The sequence below is a fragment of the Ambystoma mexicanum genome, chromosome 12 (genome assembly GCF_040938575.1).
Source record: "Ambystoma mexicanum isolate Mex_15411 chromosome 12, UKY_AmexF1_1, whole genome shotgun sequence".
Taxonomy (NCBI): Eukaryota; Metazoa; Chordata; class Amphibia; order Caudata; family Ambystomatidae; genus Ambystoma; species Ambystoma mexicanum.
Genome location: NC_090936.1, coordinates 970,874,810 through 970,897,103, shown reverse-complemented (window position 1 = coordinate 970,897,103; position 22,294 = coordinate 970,874,810). Strand labels below are relative to the sequence as shown.

The following is a 22,294-nucleotide window of genomic DNA, read 5'->3' as shown; positions in this document are numbered from 1 at the left end:
CGTCTCTCTATTAAAACCTGTGCAACCTCAAACCCGACTAACTAAATCTCCAAAACCTATCCTAGTTGATGGGGAACTCGAGTTTGAAGTCAAAAGCATTCTGGACTCCAAGATCTCCAAATCTAAACTATTTTACCTAATTGACTGGAAAGGCTACGGCCCCCAAGAGAGATCCTGGGAACCTGCTGAATATGTCCACGCTCCTCGCCTAATCAAAAGATTTCACCGAACATTTCCTGACAAGCCAAAACCCCCGGAGAAGCCCGGTTTGGGAGGGGCCTTGAGGGGGGGTACTGTCATGATCTCTGCTTCCAAAAGGTCAGGGTTTTCCCAACTCCCTTGGAAGCAGATCCATAACCCAGGTTCCGAGTGCCAACCAGTCCCAATTGGGACCTTTTGGACCCAGTCCTGGCGCCAGTGGCACCAGGCTCATAAATATGCCCAGTCCCAGCGCTGGAAGCGCCGGGCTCATAATGCTTGGGTGGACTTACCTGCAGCAGACCATGCTGCTTACTTGCCTGCCAGTTGAGCCTCTGATCCTCTTCTGTTTGGAACTACTTTTCCTGTTGGGTGGGGCAGGAGCCACTCCCTAGATTCAGAACACTGGAACTCTTCTGCACTACAGGAGGCTATTTAAACCACACCCGATGGATGAATCTTGCTTTGCGTTATTCTGCATCCTCTGCAGCAGAACGCTCATCGTGTCTTCTGCATCTGATCCTGGGCCTAAGGAAAAAGGCTTACCATCCTGAATCCAGTCTTCAGCAACACCTATAAAGACCAGAAAGAACAGGTTAGCATTACGGTCTTCAGTGACAGCTCTTTACTTACCTGGTCCATCGGCTGTCACCAACGCCTCGTGCTGCATTCCGGCATCTGAAAGACAAAGGCTTACCTACTCTTCGTGCGCTCCGGAGGTCTTCACACTGCATTCCGGCATCTGAAAGACAAAAGCTTACCAACTCTTCGCACGCTCCGGAGGCCTTCGGCGCTGCATCCCACATCTGAAAGACAAAACAAGGTGCGTTTAAAGACATTGGGGAACTTTAATACTCACGTGCCATTACTCCTTTCCACATCTAACCCAGTGGGTATTCCGGCACCCTGCAGCCGCTCCGAACTTGTACCTGCAAAATAAAAAGACAGTTAGAGCGCATCGTGAAGCAGGCAACTAGCGCTTACTTACGTGCTTCCAGGCGCTTCTATTCATCACACGGGCTCCATCTTCAACTCACTTCAGCCCGTCATCCGCCATCGACGGAACCCTGCAAAAACAAGAAACATCATTACTAAAGACTTTAAAGACATTAGAATTACTCGAAACTTACCGTTCGTGCAGTAAACGACGGACAGCAGTCCTCTGAAGTCAAGAGGCCTGCTCCCCTTATCCAGTGAAGAAACTGGTTACAGCACCCTGCCCCGAGGCAGATGGAGAGCACGGCGTTCACTTACCTAAGCGTGTGAGAGCGTTAACCTTTGGGGTTCTACAGGAGAAGAGAAAGGGAAGAAGAGAGAGACATTCAATAACCCAGTTCCTTAATCCCATATTTTCTATCTGCAGACATCTTACCCTTCGAGTCAAACATACTGTGCACAGAGGTCCAGCCCAAAGAGCCAGCCGTGTGTTACACATCACCTTTGAAGATACGGTATACGCCCAGTCAAGACCGGCGCCTCTACGGGAATCAGGTGAGCGTTACATCATGTCCGTACTGAAGGCTTGGTGATATTTATTTATTGACTCATTCACTGTAGGGTAATAGGATACATATTTGCTAGAGATATGCCACATGTAGATCTGCTGATTATTAAATATATGAAAAAACTGCTAGATTAATGGATTAGATCTGTTTTCCAGGTATAATGAACACTGAAGTTTGATAGAACCACGATCGTATGTAATATTTTGTATTGTTTGTTTTTAGATATTGTCAAACCTCTTATGGGGTATATGAAAAATATTAATTACTACATCTAAAGAAATGGTCTGCCCTGAAGAAGGCCGTGGAAAATCAATGGTTGAATGGACACTAGAGATGGTGTTCTAAAATCCAGAAAGGCCGAAACATGTCGACAATTGACAACAGACTTATGAACCACTAAAGTCTTGTATCTAACACCCTTAAATAAAATCTAGGTAGTGTTGTATCAATCCAACTAACCCCTTTTCAGATGTTACTGTTTTTAAGAATGGGCTGAGATCATCATGTATTGTGGACTGTGTTACATGCATGTTAAAATCTTTCTCTCTTTTTAATTTTTCTAAATCTGTCTTAAAATGCATACATTTATATGGACTTATTTATGATTTTGTGAATTTCTTAAATTGTTGTGAATAGAGATGTAGTTCTATTTTACTTAAATCTGTGGCTGAAGTTGCACAGGGTGACATTAGGATCAACAGTGATGAGCATCACCTAAATGTTATATATGTACTAGGACCTAGGATAGTACTACTTCTCACCAAGCCTTGATCTGTACTGACATAGAGCGGGGTAATCGGTTGTCTCACTTTTGTTTAGTGCATCTATTATTGTTCTCCCGTTCTGAGAAACTGATCCCCCTTAACAAACATTTCTGGAGATTTCCTTTGTGTAGGTACTTTCAGAGCTTAGGACATGCAATTTCTTAATTGCGGCAAATATTGTAGGGGAGAAGTCGCTTACAAAAACGCAGCACGCTGATCCCACTAATTTGTATGTATACACCTCCACGGTCAGCCAAAATAATGTCAAGAACCATTCTATTCTCAAGAGCAACTAACCTTATTGCTTTTTGTTCCAGTGTCCTGTTGTAAAGTATGTCAGTGGTTCCTTTAATAGTTTTTTCTAACACCCTGGACAGTTTTCTAATATTGCATGAGTTTATTTCCTGCCCCCAAAAAGGTATAACTGATTTTGCTATGTCCCCAAATATTTGCCCTGTCGTGGCCGAGATTTTGATCTTTTTGCTAACTTAGAAGTTGTGGCGAGAAATACACCAGGTAATAATATCCCTAACTAATGGGTATCTTCCCAGTTTCTAGGTAACCATAGATAGGCTTGGTCCCCACATACAAAATACCTCCTATGTATAATGGTTTCTCTTTGTGCTCAAGTACAGTAGTATTCATGCATCTGGTAAATGTCCCGACTTGGTGGGAACCTTTTTTCTGGAGACAAAATGGAATGGAATGTGGATATGATTGACAGTATAGGAGGGAGGCATGGCATCTTTGTTTCCAACTGTAGCCATTTTGAAAGTAATTGGGGACTGGTAAGGCCTAGAGAGTCTATCAATGGGACTAGTCGATACAGTGTTCATTTTACTTATATTTGTAAACACGGAACACCCCGGCGGTGTTAATACCAATCTTTCAAATTCATTTATGTTCATTCCATCAAAGTTTCCAGTAATGCGATCATTCCATTTCCCAAAAACAGAGCTCTTAATGATGCACAGCAAGCAGTACTGAGGGGGTAGAGGATGTATATATCAACCAATTCCTCTTTCCCCATGCTAGGGTAAATGGGAACACACCCAGCAGTTGGATCTTTTTAGGATCGCATGTTTCATATTCATAATCAGTAATAGGGTATTATTATCATAACCTTTTCTGTGTTTCACATCTCGTGGCGGAAGAATGTAAGAAAGCACATGAGGTCGGGTATTCATAGTTGGAGCATTGACAGTGGGTAATATCGTGTTCATGGAATGCATAGTTTCTAAGTACCAAAACATTGGAATTAATGCAGATATGATACAGATAGATATGATGACCAGGAGCAGTTTAGTCTTTGTAGACCAAGTTTTCCTCGAAGCGGATTCAATGTCAGTGTCTATAGTTCTATTAATGTCTTCATCAGCGCAGGCGGTAGCAGGAGCGAATTCAGGCATTATCTATAAAGGATTATATAAAAAGTTTCTCAGCGTCCATCGGAAAAGTCCTCCACAGCAAGACATGTTTATTCAGCAGAGTTCAAGCAAGTTCAGTTCAACCTGCTTAAGATGGCAGCAAGCTGGTGTTTACCTCAACGGCTCCAAAATGCAGGAGCAAGTATCAATATTAATTTTTCTTAGTGTCGGTACTTTTGCCCCCGCTTGTTCACGCTAGGTTGCAAAGCCCTTCACTTCCAAAGATAGCATTGGGAAATTGCGTGTCGGAGCTCTCCTACGATACAGCTCATACGCTCCCTTTCCCTAGGCCTCCGTTTCCAGCTACATCCGTGAGCTAGAAACAAAGGCTGCAGATTACTTCTGATTTCGTGAACGCAGATTGTACATTTAAAGCTCCAGGTACAGTGTGATCGATGAACAATGCACTGTCGTTTGCAGCAGATGCAGAAACGGTGGCAACTGTTGATGCAATCAGTGATGATGATTAAGTAGACGGGCTAGTTTGAGGTAAACCTGATGTTTCAATTCTTGTTGTAATCTTCCCCAGTCCCGTTCTCGGGCTTAGGACGTATTCCTGGCTGAGTTTCGGCAATGTCTTTGTGATCGATCAGGGTTGGGTTTCTCTGCACATCAGGATTATCGGCCTCTTTCTCATGTGGCAAAGGAAATGGGATTCTTTTTGTGTGCGTTGCGTGGATCCAGGCCTTCCAATCGTTCACTTGGTCTGCAGTCTGCATGGCCAGGAGCATCTGGTATGGTCCCTTCTAACGCGGTGCAAGTGAAGATTTACTCTTGACATTTTTCACTAAGGTCCAGTCTCCTGGTTGCAGACAATGTCATGGACCCGTGAATCTGACAGGAAGAGCCTCCCGTACCTGCTGGTGAATCGAACGCAAGTTTTGAGTCAACTGTCTACAATACTCAATAAGTAGCGGATATTCAATATCCTTCCAATTTTTCAGGCGTGGCACATTCCAGACATTGGCGGGTCTCCCCATGACTATTTTATATGGGGAGAGACCAGTCCTTGCCTGCACAGACGTGCGCATGCACAATAATGCTAGTGGTAATGCATCGGGCCATTTCAAATTACATTCGGTGCATATTTTCACCAACTTATTTTTCAAGATACCGTTTTGGCGTTCTACAAGACCGGCACTCATCGGGTGTCTGGCTGAATGAAATCGTTTATTAATTTGGAGGCCTTCACAAATCTTTACTACCACATCCGCTATAAAATGCGGGCCGTTGTCTGACCATATGACATGGGGCAGCCCAAACCTTGGAAAATATTCCTTTAACATGGAATTTGCAGTTGACATGGCTGAACAATCTTTCAGGGGATAGGCCTCCACCCATTTGCTGAATGCACAGAACACTACAAGGACATATTTAAAGTTGTGGCATCTTTCCATCTCTATGAAGTCAAAATGAATGCCCTCAAAAGGCATTGAGGGAGGACCAAAACTTCCTACTGGTGTCACTGTTCCTTTTCCAATGCTGTGTTGCAAACAAGTCATGCAATTCTGAACCAATCCCTCGGCAGTTTTCTTAATGTTTTCATTGTACCATACAGAATCAAGGTGCTGAAAAATCTTTTTCGCACATGTCAGGCCATGGGCCATTCTAACCATCGCCGTGACATATGCATTCGGCAACATCCATCTATTATTCTCTGCTCAACAACCCTCGAGATCTAATTCTGCTGGACCCTCGGACCATTGTTTCATTTCCTCAGGAGTGGCTTCTGCTTGTACCTCTAACAGTCTCAATTCCATCTCCTATCATGCAGGACACTCTCTCTGCTGTATCAACATGCATTTTTGTGTGCAGATCAGTGGCAGTTTGCTTCGCGATTCTATCTGCAAATGCGTTTCCCTTTCATACATTACAAGTTATTTTTTTATGAGCGTTGCATTTCTTTCTTGCTAATCGCTTGGGAAACTCGGGTGCTGACAGCAGTCTCACTATTAAAGTGCCATGTTGAATCTTAGTTCCATGAGATGTCAGAAAGCCCCTCTTAGCCCATAATCGACCAGAATTGTGGCCCACCCCAAAAGCGTATTGACTGTCAATGTATATGTTCACACTAAGGTTTTCAGAAATTTCACATGCTCTGGCTAACGCTATTACTTCCGTAGCCTGTGCTGAGTTATATGGGATTCGTTTGCGCTTTACAATAGTTTTCAGTGTCGTAATGGCATAAGCAGCAGTTGATATGCCATTTGGCAATTTAAAACAAGAGCTGTCACAAAACAACTCTCCATTTGGCTCTTTCAGGGGTGTATCGGTTAAATCAATTCTTCCTGTGGTCTCTTGCTCAGCAATAATTAAGCAATCATGTGATAATTGTTTCTTACTCCCTTTTTCACTGGGAGGGGGTAATAACTCAGCCGGATTCAAAGTGCAACCTCTCTTTATTTAAATATGCACTGCAAATAGGATCAATTCATATCTTGTTAGTCGGGCAGATGTGAAATGTTGCATTTGCGCTCTATTAAAAAAAAGTCTATTAAATGGGGTACCATCACGGTTAAAGTGACCTAAAACCATCCCCTCAGTTTGTTTTACTGATGCTGCAGCTGCAGCAACAGCTCGCAAGCCACGCGACAAAGCACATGCAACAGGATCCAATGGGGAAGAAAAGTAACTGCATGGTCTATTTCTGCCACCATGTTCCTGAGTCAAAACAGTCAAAGCACATCCATCATTTTCATGTACAAATAACAAAAAACACTTCTCATAATTTGGCGTGCCCAAAACCGGAGCGGAGCATAACGCAGCTCTGAGCAAGTCAAAAGCTTTTTGACACTCCATGTTCCATGGCAAAGGTAAGGTAACATCCTTCCTTGTCAATGCCACTATGGGTTTCACGATTATCGAAAAATTGGCAATCCACTGGCCTACAATATGAAGCCATGCCAATTAAAGCCCTGGCTTCCTTTTGCGTTTTTGGAATAGGCATATCAGAGATGCTTTCTATGCGCTCAGGTGTCAATCGTCTTTCCTCCTTCGATAGGAGGTAGCTCAAATAGACCACCTCCTCTCTACAATACTGGAATTTCTTCAATGAAGCCTTGTGATAGTGTGCTGCTAAATGTGTCAATAGCGCAACAGTGCTTTCTTTGCAAACGGCCTCCGAATCTGCTGCTAGTAGCAGATCGTCAATATACTGTTATAATATGCATCCTGCCGGTAAATCTAGCATATCTAGCTGTTCCTTCAATGCTCTACTGTAAATACCTGGACTTTCAGTGTAACCTTGTTGAATACGTGTAAATGTGAATGAGCGCCCTTCTAATGCAATTGCAAACAAGTATCTACTGTCTGGATAAAACGGGAATACTAAAAAATGCGTTTTTCAAATCAATAACAATGAAATGTGATGCGGAAGCTGGTATTATAGTTAGAATTGTGGTGACATCCGGGACTAATGGGAATTGTGGAGCAACTATTTTGTTCACTGCGTGCAAATCAATTATAAAACGGTAAGGGATTTCATTACCTCCTTTCATGTAAACTGGAAGAATCGGGCTATTACAAATACTACCACTAATCTCCTCAATTACATTTCTAGAAATTAAATCCGACACGATACATTTCAATGCTCTTTCACCTTCACTTGAAATGTTGTATTGCGGAACACGCAGCAATGTAATTCCTTCCTTCAAAATAATTTTCACTGGTTCTACTTGCAAACATCCTACATCATCATTTACTGCCCATATACAAGTCGGTACTTCACACAATTCAGTCGGTAATGGCAGAGATACAAATTGCGATAAAGGAGTTTGTTGCGGCGAAATCGTCAAGTACACCATCAGGAGAACAATAAATTGCTGCATTCAATTTCTTCAATGGATTCAATCCCAACAAATTTTCGCCGCAATTTGTCGTCAAAAGAAATGGACATGATTCAGTAAATGGACCTAATGTGATTGGCACTGGCTGTGAAACTGGACTAATTACTGGTGTACCTGAGAACCCTACTGAAACATTGCTATGCCCTGACAGTGGTATATTTGGAACCCACTGATGGTCGATCGAACGTTTCTGTTCACATGTGTCCACTAGAAAAGTATGCTCCCTATTCCCAACTTTCATTTCCAAGTAGGGCCCTTTCTCGTCAACGGGAATAGGCACTGGTTCCAAACCCTGCTTCGGGCTGTCCTAGTGAAACAGTACATCACCAGATGTAAAGTCTCCAGAGTAATATGCATTGGCGGGTTTATCAAAAACATTTCTACCATTCATGGTGTTCTGTTGTTGATTCTGATTATCCTGGCATTATGGCTGCATCTGACTTCGGTTCTGTCCCGCTACTCCTGGACGACCTCTAAATGGTCTTCTCGAAATTGTCCCATTCATCCTCTGTAATTGCAGGCACTGTGCTCGCCAGTGGCCTTCTTGTCTGCAATAGGCACATTGATTTATTCCTATCGGACCCCCATGTATGTTGGACGATAATGCAAATTGGACTCTAGACAGTGCGTTCCTGCCACCTCCTATTATTTGTGGCTACCTGCTGCAGTAACACTCTTGTTTTTAAATCTTCTTTCTTCCTTATTTCCTTGTCCTTTTCTGAATTTACTCGGTTCTCATAATATTGGGCCATATGTAATACTTTGCTTTGTGACTTTGCTTGCCATGCACTTTCAGATGTCATTATTATTGTCTGAATTTCGGGTAACAATCCTTGTACAAACTTATCAACAAATAATCTCTTCCCAGGTTCGGTACTTAGATCTTGGCCACTAAAATCTGCAAATACATCTTCAAACAAGGTTAAAAAAATCTGATGCTCCCTCCGATTTACCTTGTAGACAAGCAGTCAATTTATCCCATACGATTCTCTTCTCAGGTACTACAGTCTTTAATTTTGCTACTATTTGTGAGGGCAAAGCTAGAATTAACTGCAGAGGTTTTTCCCCAGCCTTTCTCGCACTGTCAACTCTGAACAAAGTTTACCATGTATCACCTAACCTCGGCACATAATTTATACCTCTAATCTGTTTCCATATGTTAGCAGGAAGAATCGCAGGAAGCAATAAATCAATATCACTCAGTGTAAAAACAGATGAATTCAAAACAGATTCAGTATCCTTATAAAAATCAGCAAGATTTTTCCGAATATCAGGGATCGTCTGCTTTATAGTGTTCAGTTCTTGCCTAGAAAAGGGAGCATGTCCAAACTGCGATATAATGGGCTTCTATTGTTCACGCTGGACTTGGCCCATCGGCAGCAGTTTCTACTTTCGGGACAAACGTGGGAGGCACCTCCCTCATAGGTAATTGCAAAGTCAGGGGTTCTACATCTGTGCGTCTATTAAGCAGCAAAGCCAAATCAAGGGAGAAAGCAGTCGTTCCGGTGTCTGGCGAAAATGCTCTTTTATAAATCAGCAAAAAATCAGCAGGACAACAAACTTTCTTCGTGCATTCATGCTGTAAATATTCCACCATAACCTGTAACACTTTTCTCTGCATTTCTGGTGTATATTGACTAACCGTATCATGCACTTCAATCGGGGAAATAGCGGCATCGATAATCCATCTAAGCGCATCTCGCGTACAAATTGGCATCTCTTCACTAACAGGTTTCAACGGCGGAATAAATTGTTTCTGGACATATGACATATGCGGTTCACGCTTACTCATTACTACTTTGTGCAATCGATCAAGTTCTCGCTTAAACACAAATGTTTGCCCTACATGTTCTCGTATTTTTGCCGCATTATCTTGTGAATTAGAAAGGACAATAAAATCACGGAACTCTTGCGGTACCACTGTATCAGTTAAGTCACTCCATACTTTAACAAGATAATCTCCCATACATTCTAACAATACCTGTTGTTCACCAGGGCCTCTATGATCAGATATGGAACTTTGCACAGCCACTTCATTGCTATCATCTATACATGTCTCAGTCCACTGTTTCAGAACTTCCTTCCGTTCTTTGAAAATCATACTACGAGTCAGTCTAATACTTCCTTTCGCAGGCCCCATTCATGAAAACTGCCAGCTAAAGCGTATAACTCATGCTCTGTAGGAGGTGGAGGAAATGATGTCATGGGCGCAGATGGAACGGCTACTACAGGTGCAGATGGAAGAGTGGGAATAGCAACAGGAGGAGATACAGAGGGAGGTGGTGCAACTGGGTCAGTACTTGGATGCTCATTTCTACCCTCATTTAGTATCTAATTTATCAATTTGTCTGATGTATGCAAATCTTGTGAAGGATATATTTTCTGTATGTCTAATTGGAAGGCCCTATCCATGTTCCTAATGGCTTCTGTCTGCTTCTGCTGACCATGCTCTAGCGCTTTCTCTGTTTGATTTATGTCTACGTGCATGTTTCTCTCTACTTTTCAAGCTTTGATTCGCTTCCTTTCTCCAGTCCCTTACAACGTCGAACGCTGCAGGTCTGGCCTTTTTGTGTAGCAAAACTGATTCCAAATGTTCTATATGTGCTTATTCCAAGCTCCCATTATTCGGCCATTGAAGGTCTGGTACACTTCTGGTCTGCCTATGCCAGCCGCATTAAACACTATTGCCCCTATTCCGTATTTAATGTACATCTTCATATGCCGGTGACCCCTCAGGTGGCACGGCCTGGCCAGTTTCCAAAGACTGTCTACCGCAGTGAACAAATCTCACTAGACAGGAAGACAATTTCCCAGGCATGGTTAATTCTTACTGTTTTTACCTGGGCGTTTGTACTTGCAAGTCCAACACTCAACCAACATCCGGATGTTTAAGAATCGGGGCACGACTCACCTGATCAATCAGTTCGTCTCTCAGGACGCAATTTGCCCGTATACAGGCGCAACCAAGAATCGTCACGATCGTGTGTCTGGCACAATTTGCCTCACTTCCAGGACCCTCTCCTCGATGCTCTCTGGGTGCTGCTCATCGAACAGGGACCGGCCGTGTACAGATCTGCAGAGGAGTCTCTAATCACTTCTGGAGGAGCGCCTGAACACCTTCCGATCCCGGACCGACAGCTTCGTCCTTGACTCGTTCTTTGCCGTCAATGTACGTGATGGATCATCACAAGGAGGGTCCCTATTCGGGCACCATTTTTGTAAGAGCATATATGGAATAAGGCACCATAACCATATACTAATGACACGCCAATCGTGAGGTTCGTTTTCCAAACAAATCTGGTTTATTCATTGAGTATCACAGTTAACCGACCGGGTCTCAACGCCTCATGACGTGTGTTCCCAGACACTGTGAGATGAAAGAGAGCGAGCAGTGCTTAAAGCAGTCATATATATACATAATACATCATCTTTCACAATACCATTCGGCCCACCCTTATACATGTCATACAAGCTAGGGTTCGGTAATTGACAGCTATCCATATAACTTCAGTCAGTCTAAACATTAGTATTTCTAGCAAAGACTGCAGAGAATGTTTTCTGTTATGGGGAACACAGGGTCCTGGCACAGGGAAGAATTTCATGATCTTGCATGGAGACATTCCAACCAACGTTATCTGTTTGCTGCGCTCATGAACTAAGGGTCAGACAGTTCTAAAGCAGAGAAAAATACCATCCTTCGTGTAGGAGCACCATTAGTTGCATATAATTCACATTTAACTGCCTTTTACAGCAGCGCTTGCAAGACAAACCGGAACCTAGGTTGTTGATTAATGGCGGCTCTTGCCCAGGCCTCAAGGCCTTGCGAAGAGGAAAACAATGTATATCTGTAGGGTTTTACATTCCCGTCTACGCTAGTATTTATAGTTTAAACTGTGGCCTCGCACCGTGTCTGGCTCTGAAGGGCAGAATATATTTACAAAGTGTTTACAGAAAAGAAAATGGCCGGCATTTACAAAATGGACTCCCAATGGTGACATTCGGGTTTCATGGTTTGCAACGTTTGTCACATGATGCAATTGGCTTCTGGCCAACCTATTATTCATATCATTCGGGCTATGCGATTGCATTTACGGTATAACAGGGCGATCATGGTGCAGGATATTATAGTTGGGGGGGGGGGGGTGCATTTGCATTATATCTGGGTCTGAGGTAGCAGTGAAACATGTTTCTGTTATGCACAGAACGTCCGGCTAAAACTCCTCAAGGATGGAATAAATATCCTCCTGATGAGCCACTGCAGATCTGACATTAATAAGTATGCCTTTAATAGAATTATTGTCTACATTGTTGGTATCTTCCTTCCATATTTCATGGGAATTGGTAATAACGAACCCCCATAATAATAATAATCATAATTTGGCACTTATATAGCGCTACGAACCCTGCGGTATCTGAGCGCTGCTTATTATTACCCACGGTGTGTGGTGCTCATTTATCGACCTCGGAAGGATGAAAGGCGGCTGAGTTTGGCCCCGCCGGGATTCGAAGGCTCTGCACGTAAGTCAAATTGAGCACTCTACTCGCTGTGCTATTTGAACGGTCATGGCCAACATGAACTCACCGGAGCCAGTGTAGTAAGGGCAGTATGAGTATAGGTATTCCCTGAGGAGGTCTCAGGGAAAAGTCCTAGGCAATTACGGGCCAAGAGGCCCCGTATGGTCCCGGACGGGTACAGACAGGCTTTCCCTAAGCACGCCTTTGATGCACTGTAGGCGTGGCCGCTGCGCCCGTCTGCTGCACATTTATGCCGAGAGAGAGACGACAGCTTTGCGTGCACGAGCGCAAGTAGAGAAAGAAAGGGGACTAATGTGATTCCACACAGGATCACAGAATCTGGGAATTACTGAGGCAACATAAGCAAATGCTCGAAGTTGTAGCTGTGCGGCAGAATGTGTATTACCATGGACTGTGTTGGTGCTGTGCTGCTGGTTTTTCCTTCATGGCTTAAGTGGATGTTGTGCTGCTGAAGGGGCTTTCTTGCAGGACATTAGTTGGTGCTATTTTGTGGTTGTATGCTTTTGGAGGTGGTGTTTGTTCAGTAGCATAGCCCTAATGCATCAATGGAAATGCACTTCCTGCAGAAGGATAGTCTATGGATTGTGGTAGTTTGGGCTGTGTTGCTGGAGATGCTTCAACTAATGGTGTTAGCCAGTGCCACGCAGTAGGGGCGGGGGGGGGCTGTCCCTGCATTTACTAGGCGTAGTGCTGATAGTTAGCTTTTTTTTGCAAGATTAGATGTCGTTTGTGGTGAAACAACTTTTGCGTCTTTCATATGTAATCGCTAGATATTTGACTTAGTCTATTCCTGCTGCTTACACTTTTTTTTTTTCAGGTAATATTCTTCTCTTGTCAAACCGCAACGCTTCTTCCCAGGACAAGCTGATGCTGATTGATTTCGAATATAGCAGTTACAATTACAGGTGTGTGACCGAAGTACCATGGTACCCTAGCACAGTAGTTTCCTGCTGGAGGGAGGGAGAGAAGAAAATGGCATTTCAGTAATCGAGTTTGGAATGTATCAATGATTCGATAACTGCTGGTCAATCCTTGCTACATATAGATCCTGTCCACGGACAATTGAGTTCCGTTGCTGCATTATTTAGAGACATGCAAGGAACTATGTTGGTTTGGAAGTGGAGCATGTTTACTGAGGTTTCTTCCATGAAAGTGCTGATCCGTCACTATTGATCCTGTGTAAGAATGACAGAAATCTGACTGCTGTATCACATTCTTTGTATGTTGGTCCATTTTAAAACTCGTATCATAACAGGCTGCCAGTGTGCGGTCTTAAGACTGATCTCAGTAGGGGATAGTCACTGACATTCTTGAAGCTTGCTTGTTAATAAGACTGTTTATTGGATAGTACTGTTTATTTAGTGATGAATCTCATTTGGTTTGGGCTTTCATGGCATTGCTGAACATTCTTTCCTTTTCTTTTTCAATGCAGGGGATTTGATATTGGGAATCACTTCTGCGAGTGGGTCTACGATTACACCTATGACAAATGGCCCTTCTACAAAGCCAGCTTGGAAAACTATCCAAACCGAGAACAGCAGGTATAACCCACCTCTCCTGAAGCCTTGGGTCTTTTGCTACAAACCAGGTCCTAGGTTGCTTCAAAGTAATTAGTTGCCAACGTTCTACAAGCACTGCCACTTTGTCAAGCCCCCCAAAATAGCATTAGAATCTGCCACTCTCCTGGTTATATCCCTATGAGGATACCCTTTCGTACTGCCACTTCACAGTGCTACTCCCATTGATATACTTCTACCTCCTACTGCAGCCTTTGATGCCTTTGTTAAGTAACACCTCCCAATGTTGACTGTAGAGCTGTGTCTTAATTGTAATGTAGTCCATTGTTGCCACTGTAGAAAACCTTTCTAACGGACAATGCATAGATTTCCGACATTGATATATGTTTGATACTGCCACCTCTGGGCGTAAACCTAGCTTTTGCCACTACCACCTACTAGTTCTACACCTATTATAGATCCCTTGTTTTTTCTACTCCCAATCATGTCTTCTAGATGTCATCCAACGCATTGCCCCTAAAGATATACCTTAGCATTGACATCTCCCTTTATTGCTCCTGTACAAACCTCAGAATTGGTAACATCCAGTGCCAAACCATGAATCAATTTTCTTTACGACACCCCTAGTGCTTCACCTATTTATGTCCATTGGTACCCTCTCCCAACTCTCTGCCTGCTGTCATCCTGCCACCTGCACCTTGGTTCTGTCTCTGACCACTTTTTTAAAGTTTTTTTCTCCAGCATGGGGTCTAGCATGGATTCACATGCTCATGAATATTCCCCGTCGTCAGGCTGGGTATCCTCGGTAAAGAAAAATCAGTATCAGTTTTGTTTCTGATCTGTGTTTCGTAGTAGTAACCAATCACTGATCTCTGCGTCATACTGACCACAGCCAATGACTGCCACCTCCCTAAGCCCCGCCTCTGGCAGCCATCTTCAGATTTTTACTGCACGTTCAAGTGTTGGGATCCTCGTGCTATTGCTCTCGAGCTTTAGTGCTTTTTTCGCGCTTTTTCTTAGGAAAATTTTCTCTTTTCGGTCAAAAGAGCCTCAAGCTCCACCGTTTCTTTATCCGATCAACGGGGACCCGTGTCGGATTCTTCTACGCCCCTCAAGGGTGAAGATTTCGTCGAGCCACGCTTTTGGAGGACTCCAGAAGTTTCTCAGGCCCTTCTCGATCATGGCCCAGGAGAAGGGAAGCTCGACGCCCGGAAAGCTGTTCAGGGTCTGCCCTGGATGTCAGCTTCAGAATGTCTTTAAGGAGGATGAACACTCCCTTTGCCTCTACTGCCTGCATGAGGACAAGACGTACGTGGAGAAGGACTGTGCGTTTTGCGGCAATATGTCGGAGCGGACCATGAAGGACCGCCATCTGCGTCTCGCCAACTGGCTGGAAGGGAAGAGCCCGTCAAGCGAGAAGAAGAAGTCCGAGCGGTCTTCTAAGACCTTTGAGGGCGCCCCGGCGACGGGGGTCCAACAGAAGGCCAAGCACCGCGAGTCCGCTGGCACCGGGAGCACCGAACGGTCGGGCTCTACGGGCGCCAGGCAGGGCGCATCCTCCCCGGCGCCAGATTGAAGTCTTAAGCCACGGCGTTGGCGTGGAAGAAGACCAGCCCGTCGGGAGGGACCCCGATGTAGGAGACGACGAGAACGTCGAGGATGCCGACGGGGCTCCTGACAGCCCGTCTGACTCCCCTCAACCAGTGCCGCAAGACAACTCGGCGGCCATTTTGTTGGCTATACAGTCCTTATGCTCGGAGATAAGGACGAGATTGCCGTTACCACCAACGGAGGAACCTCTCCCGACGGGGCACCCGGAGACAGGCCCTTCTGGGAGCCCTCCTCCTAAGAGAAGAAGGATTCATCCTCCACCTCCTTTTCAACCATCGCGCCCTGCTCAGCCCTCCTCCCTGTCCATGACCCGTGGGGATGATACGGGGACTGACAGGGCCGCGACGGGCACAGACGACGAGGTTTACGACGAGGATCTCCCGTCGTCACCTCCTCCCCGGGCCTCCCCGCCCGACGAGATTGGATCGTTTCATGCCATGATCGCCAGGGCATCCGAGCTTTTCCAGCTCTGCCCGGAAGAGAATAAGGAAGGTTTCCTTTATCAACGGCGCGAGACCAAGAGGAAGACGGTCCTCGCTGTACCTCTACTGGACGATATCTGGGATGAGGGTCTCGCCCTCCTCAAGAACCCATCCACAACGCCTGCGTGAAGGGATCGGTACGAGAAGAAGTACCGGGTCCTGGACGCGGCCCCCTTGTGCCTTGCGACCCCGGACTCGGTCGTCTCCGCGGCGGCCAGGAAGAAAGCGGGGGGGGGGCCTCGGCCTCTACGTCAACCTCCCCGCCGGACGGCGAGGGAAAGAAATTGGACACGATGGGACGCAAAGTCATCTCATCGGCAGCGACGACGATTAAGGCTGCCAACGCCTTGGCTATCGTAGCCCGCTACGACAGGGAGTTGTGGTACAAGATCGCCCACCTGCTGGACTTCTTACCAGACAAGAGGGCGGAGGCCCTACAGATCTTGCAGGAAGGAGAAGTGGCGTCGGACCACGCCATCACGATAGCGACGGACATCGCTGACACTGGATTTCGCCAGTTGGGCAACGGCGTGTGCCTTAGACGGCGTGGATGGCTCAAGGCAACTAACTTCCGTCAGGACGTGCAGACCAGAGTCTTGGACATGCTGTTCGACGGGAGCAACCTGTTTGGGAAATTAGTGGACGATTCCCTACAAGCCATCAAGACTGACACGGAGACGGCCCGGGCTCTTGGTGTTCTCCAGCGACGACGGCCGCCCTTTCGGAGCAGCGGAGGCAAGCAGGGTGCCTCCAAAGGTTCTGGCGGCGGATTTTCCACCTATCGTCAAGCGGCCCGTTCGTCGTCACAGGAAGCCTACAGGGGACGAGGCAAGTCGGGCGGACCCCGCCGTCGTCGCCAAGGAGGACAAGGCGGCAAAGCCTCGTCGAAGCAGGACTGAACCGGCCGTGGGGTCGGGCCCCCACCGAAGCACCCCGGTGGGAGGCCGGCTGGCGAGCTTCGTCAGCGTGTGGGAGTCCATCTCCACCGACTGTTGGGTGCTGGACGCCCTGGCCCAGGGTCACGCGCTCGAGTTTCGAAAGAAGTGCCCGCCCGTCCCCCCGGTGGCCAGGAAGGAACATCACGTCCCTCAACTTCTCTTGGAGGTAAAGGCGATGCTCAAGAAAGGCGCCATCGAGCTCGTCCCAAAGAGGCTGCGGGGCTCCGGAGTTTACTCAAGATACTTCCTCGTGAAGAAGAAGACTGGAGGATGGCGTCCCATCGTGGACCTACGACGACTGAACAAATTCATCAAGGCACAGAAGTTCCGGATGGTCACCCTCCAGCACGTCCTGGGTCAACTGGAGGAGGGCGATTTCCTGTCGTCGTTGGATTTGGAGGATGCCTACTTCCATATCCCCATCCTAAAGGGACACCGAAAGTTTCTCAGATTCGTGGTTCAAGGGCGTCACTACCAGTTCAGAGCCCTTCCCTTCGGATTGAGGTCGGCACCCAGGGTGTTCACCAAGTGCCTCGCACCAGTGGCGGCGCGGCTGCGCCTGGAGGGGATCCACGTCTACCCGTACCTGGACGACTGGCTCATCCGAGCAAAGACAAAGGAGCTCGGCGCGGAGCACACGGCGAGGACCGTCCAACTACTCACGGACCTGGGATTCTCCATAAACTACGCCAAGTCGCACCTGGTGCCTGCTCAAGACGCACTGTTTCTGGGAGCGAAGCTCGACACAGTGGCGCTTCTGGCCTATCCGTCGGAGGAAAGGACGAGGGCCATCTTGGGCAAGGTGCAGCGGATGCTGGTTGCGGACGCGGCCAGGGTGAGGTCCATCAAGTCCCTCCTCAGAATGATGTCTTCTTGCATTTTTCTCATCCGCCTGTGCAGGCTTTGGATGCGCCCGTTACAGGTGTTCCTGGACGCTCGCTGGGTCCAGACGACAGGCAGCTTCGAGGACAGGCTCGCACTCGACGAGAGCTTCCGACGAGCGATCTGGTGGTGGGGCACCAGCGCGCATCTGACGGCGGGCATGGACTTCCAGACCCCGGGCCACCAGAAGACAGTGACCACGGATGCCTCCCTGGAAGGGTAGGGAGCGCACACCGAAAATCTGCACGCGAGGGGCCTGTGGCTGCCGACGGAGAAGTCCCTCCATATCAACGTCCTGGAACTCCGTGCAGTGTTTTGGGCCCTCAGGTCCTTTCTTCCGTCCCTCAAGGGCAAGGTGGTGAGCATCTTCACCGACAACACCACCACCATGTTCTACATCAGGAAGCAGGGCGGTACCAGATCCCCAGCCCTGTCCAAGGAGGCTCAGGATCTGTGGCATTGGGCTGTCGCCCAAGGGATGTTTCTGGTGCCGTTTCATCTGGCAGGGATAAAAAACACCATTGCCGACTCGCTCAGCAGGGAGCTGCGCTCGTGCCACGAGTGGGAACTACGACAGGATCTAGTGGACCGCCTGTTCCGACGGTGGGGCACACCCCAGATCGATCTGTTCGCGACAGCGACAAACTCCAAGTGCCGGAGGTTCGCCAGCAGGTTTCCCCAGCCGAGGAGCATGGGCGATGCTTTCTCGTACCCCTGGGAGGGCCTGTTCCTACATGCGTTCCCTCCATTGCCGCTGCTGATCCGGCTCATCAACCAGCTCAAGAGGTCACGGTGCAGGATGATCCTCGTCGCACCCGCCTGGCCGAGGCAGATATGGTTCCTGGACCTTCTGGACTTGTCAGCGTCCCTGTCAATCAAGCTGCCAGTGGACGCGGATCTTCTCTCCAGGGAAGGAGGTGCCATCCTCCACCACGACCCGAAGTCGCTGAACTTGCAGGCCTGGCTCCTGCAGCGTTAGAGTTTGGAGGTTACGACATACCGGCCGACTGCAGAGAGGTTCTTGCAAAGGCCAGGGCGTCCTCAACTCTTAAATGCTACGGACACAAATGGAAGAGTTTCTCTGTCTGGTGCCACGCATAGAAGATTAACCCTCTACGGATTACGGCTCCTCAAGTACTGCCGTACCTGCTGACACTGGCCAAGGCTGGGCTGGCGCACGCTCCCATCAAGATTCATCTTGCTGCGATCTCCCGATACACCAGAACCTCGGGACGGACGTCTTTGTGGTCTCATTGTCTGGTGAAAGAATTCATGAAGGGACTGTTCAGAACGTTCCCGCCGGTGAAGGCCCCGGCCTCGGCGTGGGAGCTCAACGTGGTGCTGACCAAGCTCATGGGACCTCCGTTCGAGCCTCTGCACTCAGCTCCGTTGAAGTTCTTGTCATGGGAAACAGCGTTTCTTGTGGCCATCACCTCCGCACGACGGGTGGGAGAGATCCAGGCCCTTTCCTGCAAGCCCCCGTACTTGACTTTTCACGACACGAGGGTAGTGCTCAGGACGCACCCCTCCTTCATGCCCAAGGTGCCGTCGGAATTCCACCTCAACGAACCCTTGGTGTTGCCTTTTTTCTTCCCGTCGCCTTTGTCGCCGGCTGAAAGGACTTTGCACTCGCTGGATGTGGCTAGAGCGCTGAAGTTCTACGTGGACCGCACGAAGAGTTTTCGGAAGACGTCACAACTTTTTGTGAACTTTGGACCTGTCAATCAGGGGAAAGCTCTCTCGAAGGCTTCCATTTCCAGATGGCTCTCCGGCTGTATCATGTACTGTCATCGGTTGGCAAACCGACCGCTGCCTGGCCGTCCGAGAGCCCATTCCACCAGAGCGAACGCAGCTACCGCGGCGTTCCTATCTGGTGTGCCCTTGCTGGACATCTGCAGGGCTGCTACGTGGAGGTCGACGCACACCTTCACGAAATTCTACTGCGTGGATCGGGATTCCAGGGAGGAGTCCAGGGTCGGCCAAGCAGTGCTGCGCAACCTGTTCGCCTAAGGTGAGCCTGGTGAGGAGGTAAGAATTGCTTAATGTTGAGTTTTAGATGTAATGCTTAATGTTGAGCCTTTGCCACCTCCCGTGGTTGTGCATGTGTGTAGTGCTATGTATTCTTTTATTCATGAGCATGTGAATCCATGCCAGACCCCATGCTGGAGAAGGAACAAGTTGCTTACCTGTAACTGTTGTTCTCCAGCATGGGTCTGGCATGGATTCACATGCAAACCCTCCCGCCTTCCCCTCTGCGGCTCTTCACTTGGTCATACTGCCACTTCACGTGCTACCAAATCTGAAGATGGCTGCCAGAGGCGGGGCTTAGGGAGGTGGCAGTCATTGGCTGTGGTCAGTATGACACAGAGATCAGTGATTGGTTACTACTACGAAAGACAGATCAGAAACGAAACTGATACTGATTTTTCTTTACCGAGGATTCCCAGCCTGACGACGGGGAATATTCATGAGCATGTGAATCCATGCCAGACCCATGCTGGAGAACAACAGTTACAGGTAAGTAACTTGTTCCTTATTTGGAATTGATTGCTTGTCTTCAACTGAATATTCAAACCATTTTTCTACACAATGCATTACAGCAGTAGGTCAAAAAAAGTTTGATCCAAGTCCTCTGTCTTGAAAGATTACTAGAAGCAATTTGAATAAAACCTGTCATGGTTTTAGGCTGTGACTCCTGGGACCTGATTTCAAAGACCAAGGTCTCTTGACTTTTCAGCACTGCAGAGAGTCTAGAGACCCCCCATTATGCAAAGAAGTGTGATTTGCAGCAGTGCCCAGTCTTGCAAAAAGACAGAGTTGGTATAACAACCCTTAAGGTAACATAGATTGTTTGCAGTACATTTCATTGTGTTGATCAGCCTAAATCCTGGAGAAATAGTCATTTTCTAAAATGAGGATGGTATCCGTTTTAATTAACCATATTTGTGTGAAGAGGAGTGTTCTTGAAAGATATCTTCTCAATAGATGTATAGGAATGTTTCCTGAAGGAAAATCAGTCTCCTTTTTTTTTATTGCTAAAATCCAACAAACTGGCATACTTTCTGTAAATTATTTGGAAAGGAGGGCGGGTGGTGAGGTTGCAACTGTTCCATAAACGTGCAGGACTTAGTTTATCTAAGGCCAGGGGTTGGTTCCCTACCTCGATTGTCACCCCTCTCTTTAAGAATCAAAATCTGAGCATTCCAGCTCTCTCAAGTCAAACAAGACTACAAATGCAGAATCCTAATAGCCTGTAAAGACCTAATCCTTAGCGTGATATGAATCTGAGTCAGAAAGTCACAAATCTGCCCAACAATGCTTTGGGTGGGCAACAGGGTGTTCCTAGCTCCACTACTCTCTTGGGAATAAGTGCAAATAATCCTTGGTCTGTCATGTCTGTCATTGCACTGCTAAATAGAAAATGGAAAACTAGAGGAGATTGCACAGTTGATACCCTTTTTGTATAAGGCTAATTCTTATGGATGCAAATTTTGTACTAGAACTACCTGAAGACGGCTGTGTTTCCTTGAAATCTAGCAGCTGAAAACACGAGTTGGGCTTAAGTAGGATTTGATCTTTGCAACATCCTGTACGTGTATGGTTCTTAAACAGAATAGGGAATTCATCTTTGGATTTAAAACCTGCCCTCATGAAGAGGGGCCTAATTAGCTCATAACAAAAAAGAAAGCCAAAGCAAGATTCTGGCACTAATATTCTAGCGAGCATTGAGGGAATGGAAACTTACTTCCTGTTCGCCAACAACAAGCTGATAATGCCACCCCCAATTCCTATGAGAAATAGTGCTTGTATCCGTTCATCCTGGTGCTGCAATAAATGGCTAAGCGTGCACTCACCTTCAGGAGAAATGGAATTCAGGGAGATTCCTGAAAGACTGTTGCATAGAGGCTGTAAAGAAATCATGGTATCAACAGTAGACACAGATACCTTTATTTTGTAGTTTACTCGGGTTGGTGAATTTCCTAACTAGCCCTAAATCTAAAATGGGAGTAATCTCGACCGTTAAATAAAATAAGTACAAGTCAGTCTAGTCAAAATAAATATACTAAGAAAACCTAACCTTGCCCTCCTTCTCCAATAACAAATATGTAAGGGGAATGCCAAAAAGGAAAAATAGTGTCTTAAAAGAAACGTCAGAATGGCTTAGGTAACAACTCCCTTTCCCACTTTCAGAAGCACGGGTTCTCGAGAGTTTCTTAAAAAAAGATAGGTTAAGGGCATCAGTCTTGTGCAATCTGGCTTGCTGGTACAATTTGACAGTTCAGGCTTCCGCTTCAAGGTTTTGACAGTCTATTCAATTCTTTAGGCGTAGTTCGCCTTACCACAAATGCACAGTTCTGTTCTAGGCATTCACTTTGCCACTATGTCCACACAGGCTTCCCTCTGCCGGGCTTGAGCCTGTCTCTTTTCTCATTCAACTCTTCACTTAATCACAGTTCAGCAAAGGCTTCCCTCCACCGGGCTCGAGCCTGTCATTTCCCTTTGTGGGGGTTCCCTTCCCCAAGTTCTATCCTTTACACCTTTTACTATCAAAGACTTTCAAAACTGGACAGATTTTACATAGATCTCTG

At 46.8% G+C, this 22,294-nt stretch overlaps 1 protein-coding gene across 4 annotated transcripts in view; it reads left to right on the top strand.

Moving 5' to 3' along the window:
• CHKB (choline kinase beta) overlaps positions 1–22,294 on the top strand; it is a 461,430-nt gene that overhangs the window by 186,092 nt on the left and 253,044 nt on the right. For all 4 annotated transcript variants that reach the window (XM_069629455.1, XM_069629456.1, XM_069629457.1 and 1 more), the window contains 2 exons: positions 13,093–13,180; positions 13,708–13,816. In XM_069629455.1, coding sequence (XP_069485556.1) covers positions 13,093–13,180; positions 13,708–13,816 — 197 coding nt within the window. The remainder of the gene's footprint in view (positions 1–13,092; positions 13,181–13,707; positions 13,817–22,294) is intronic.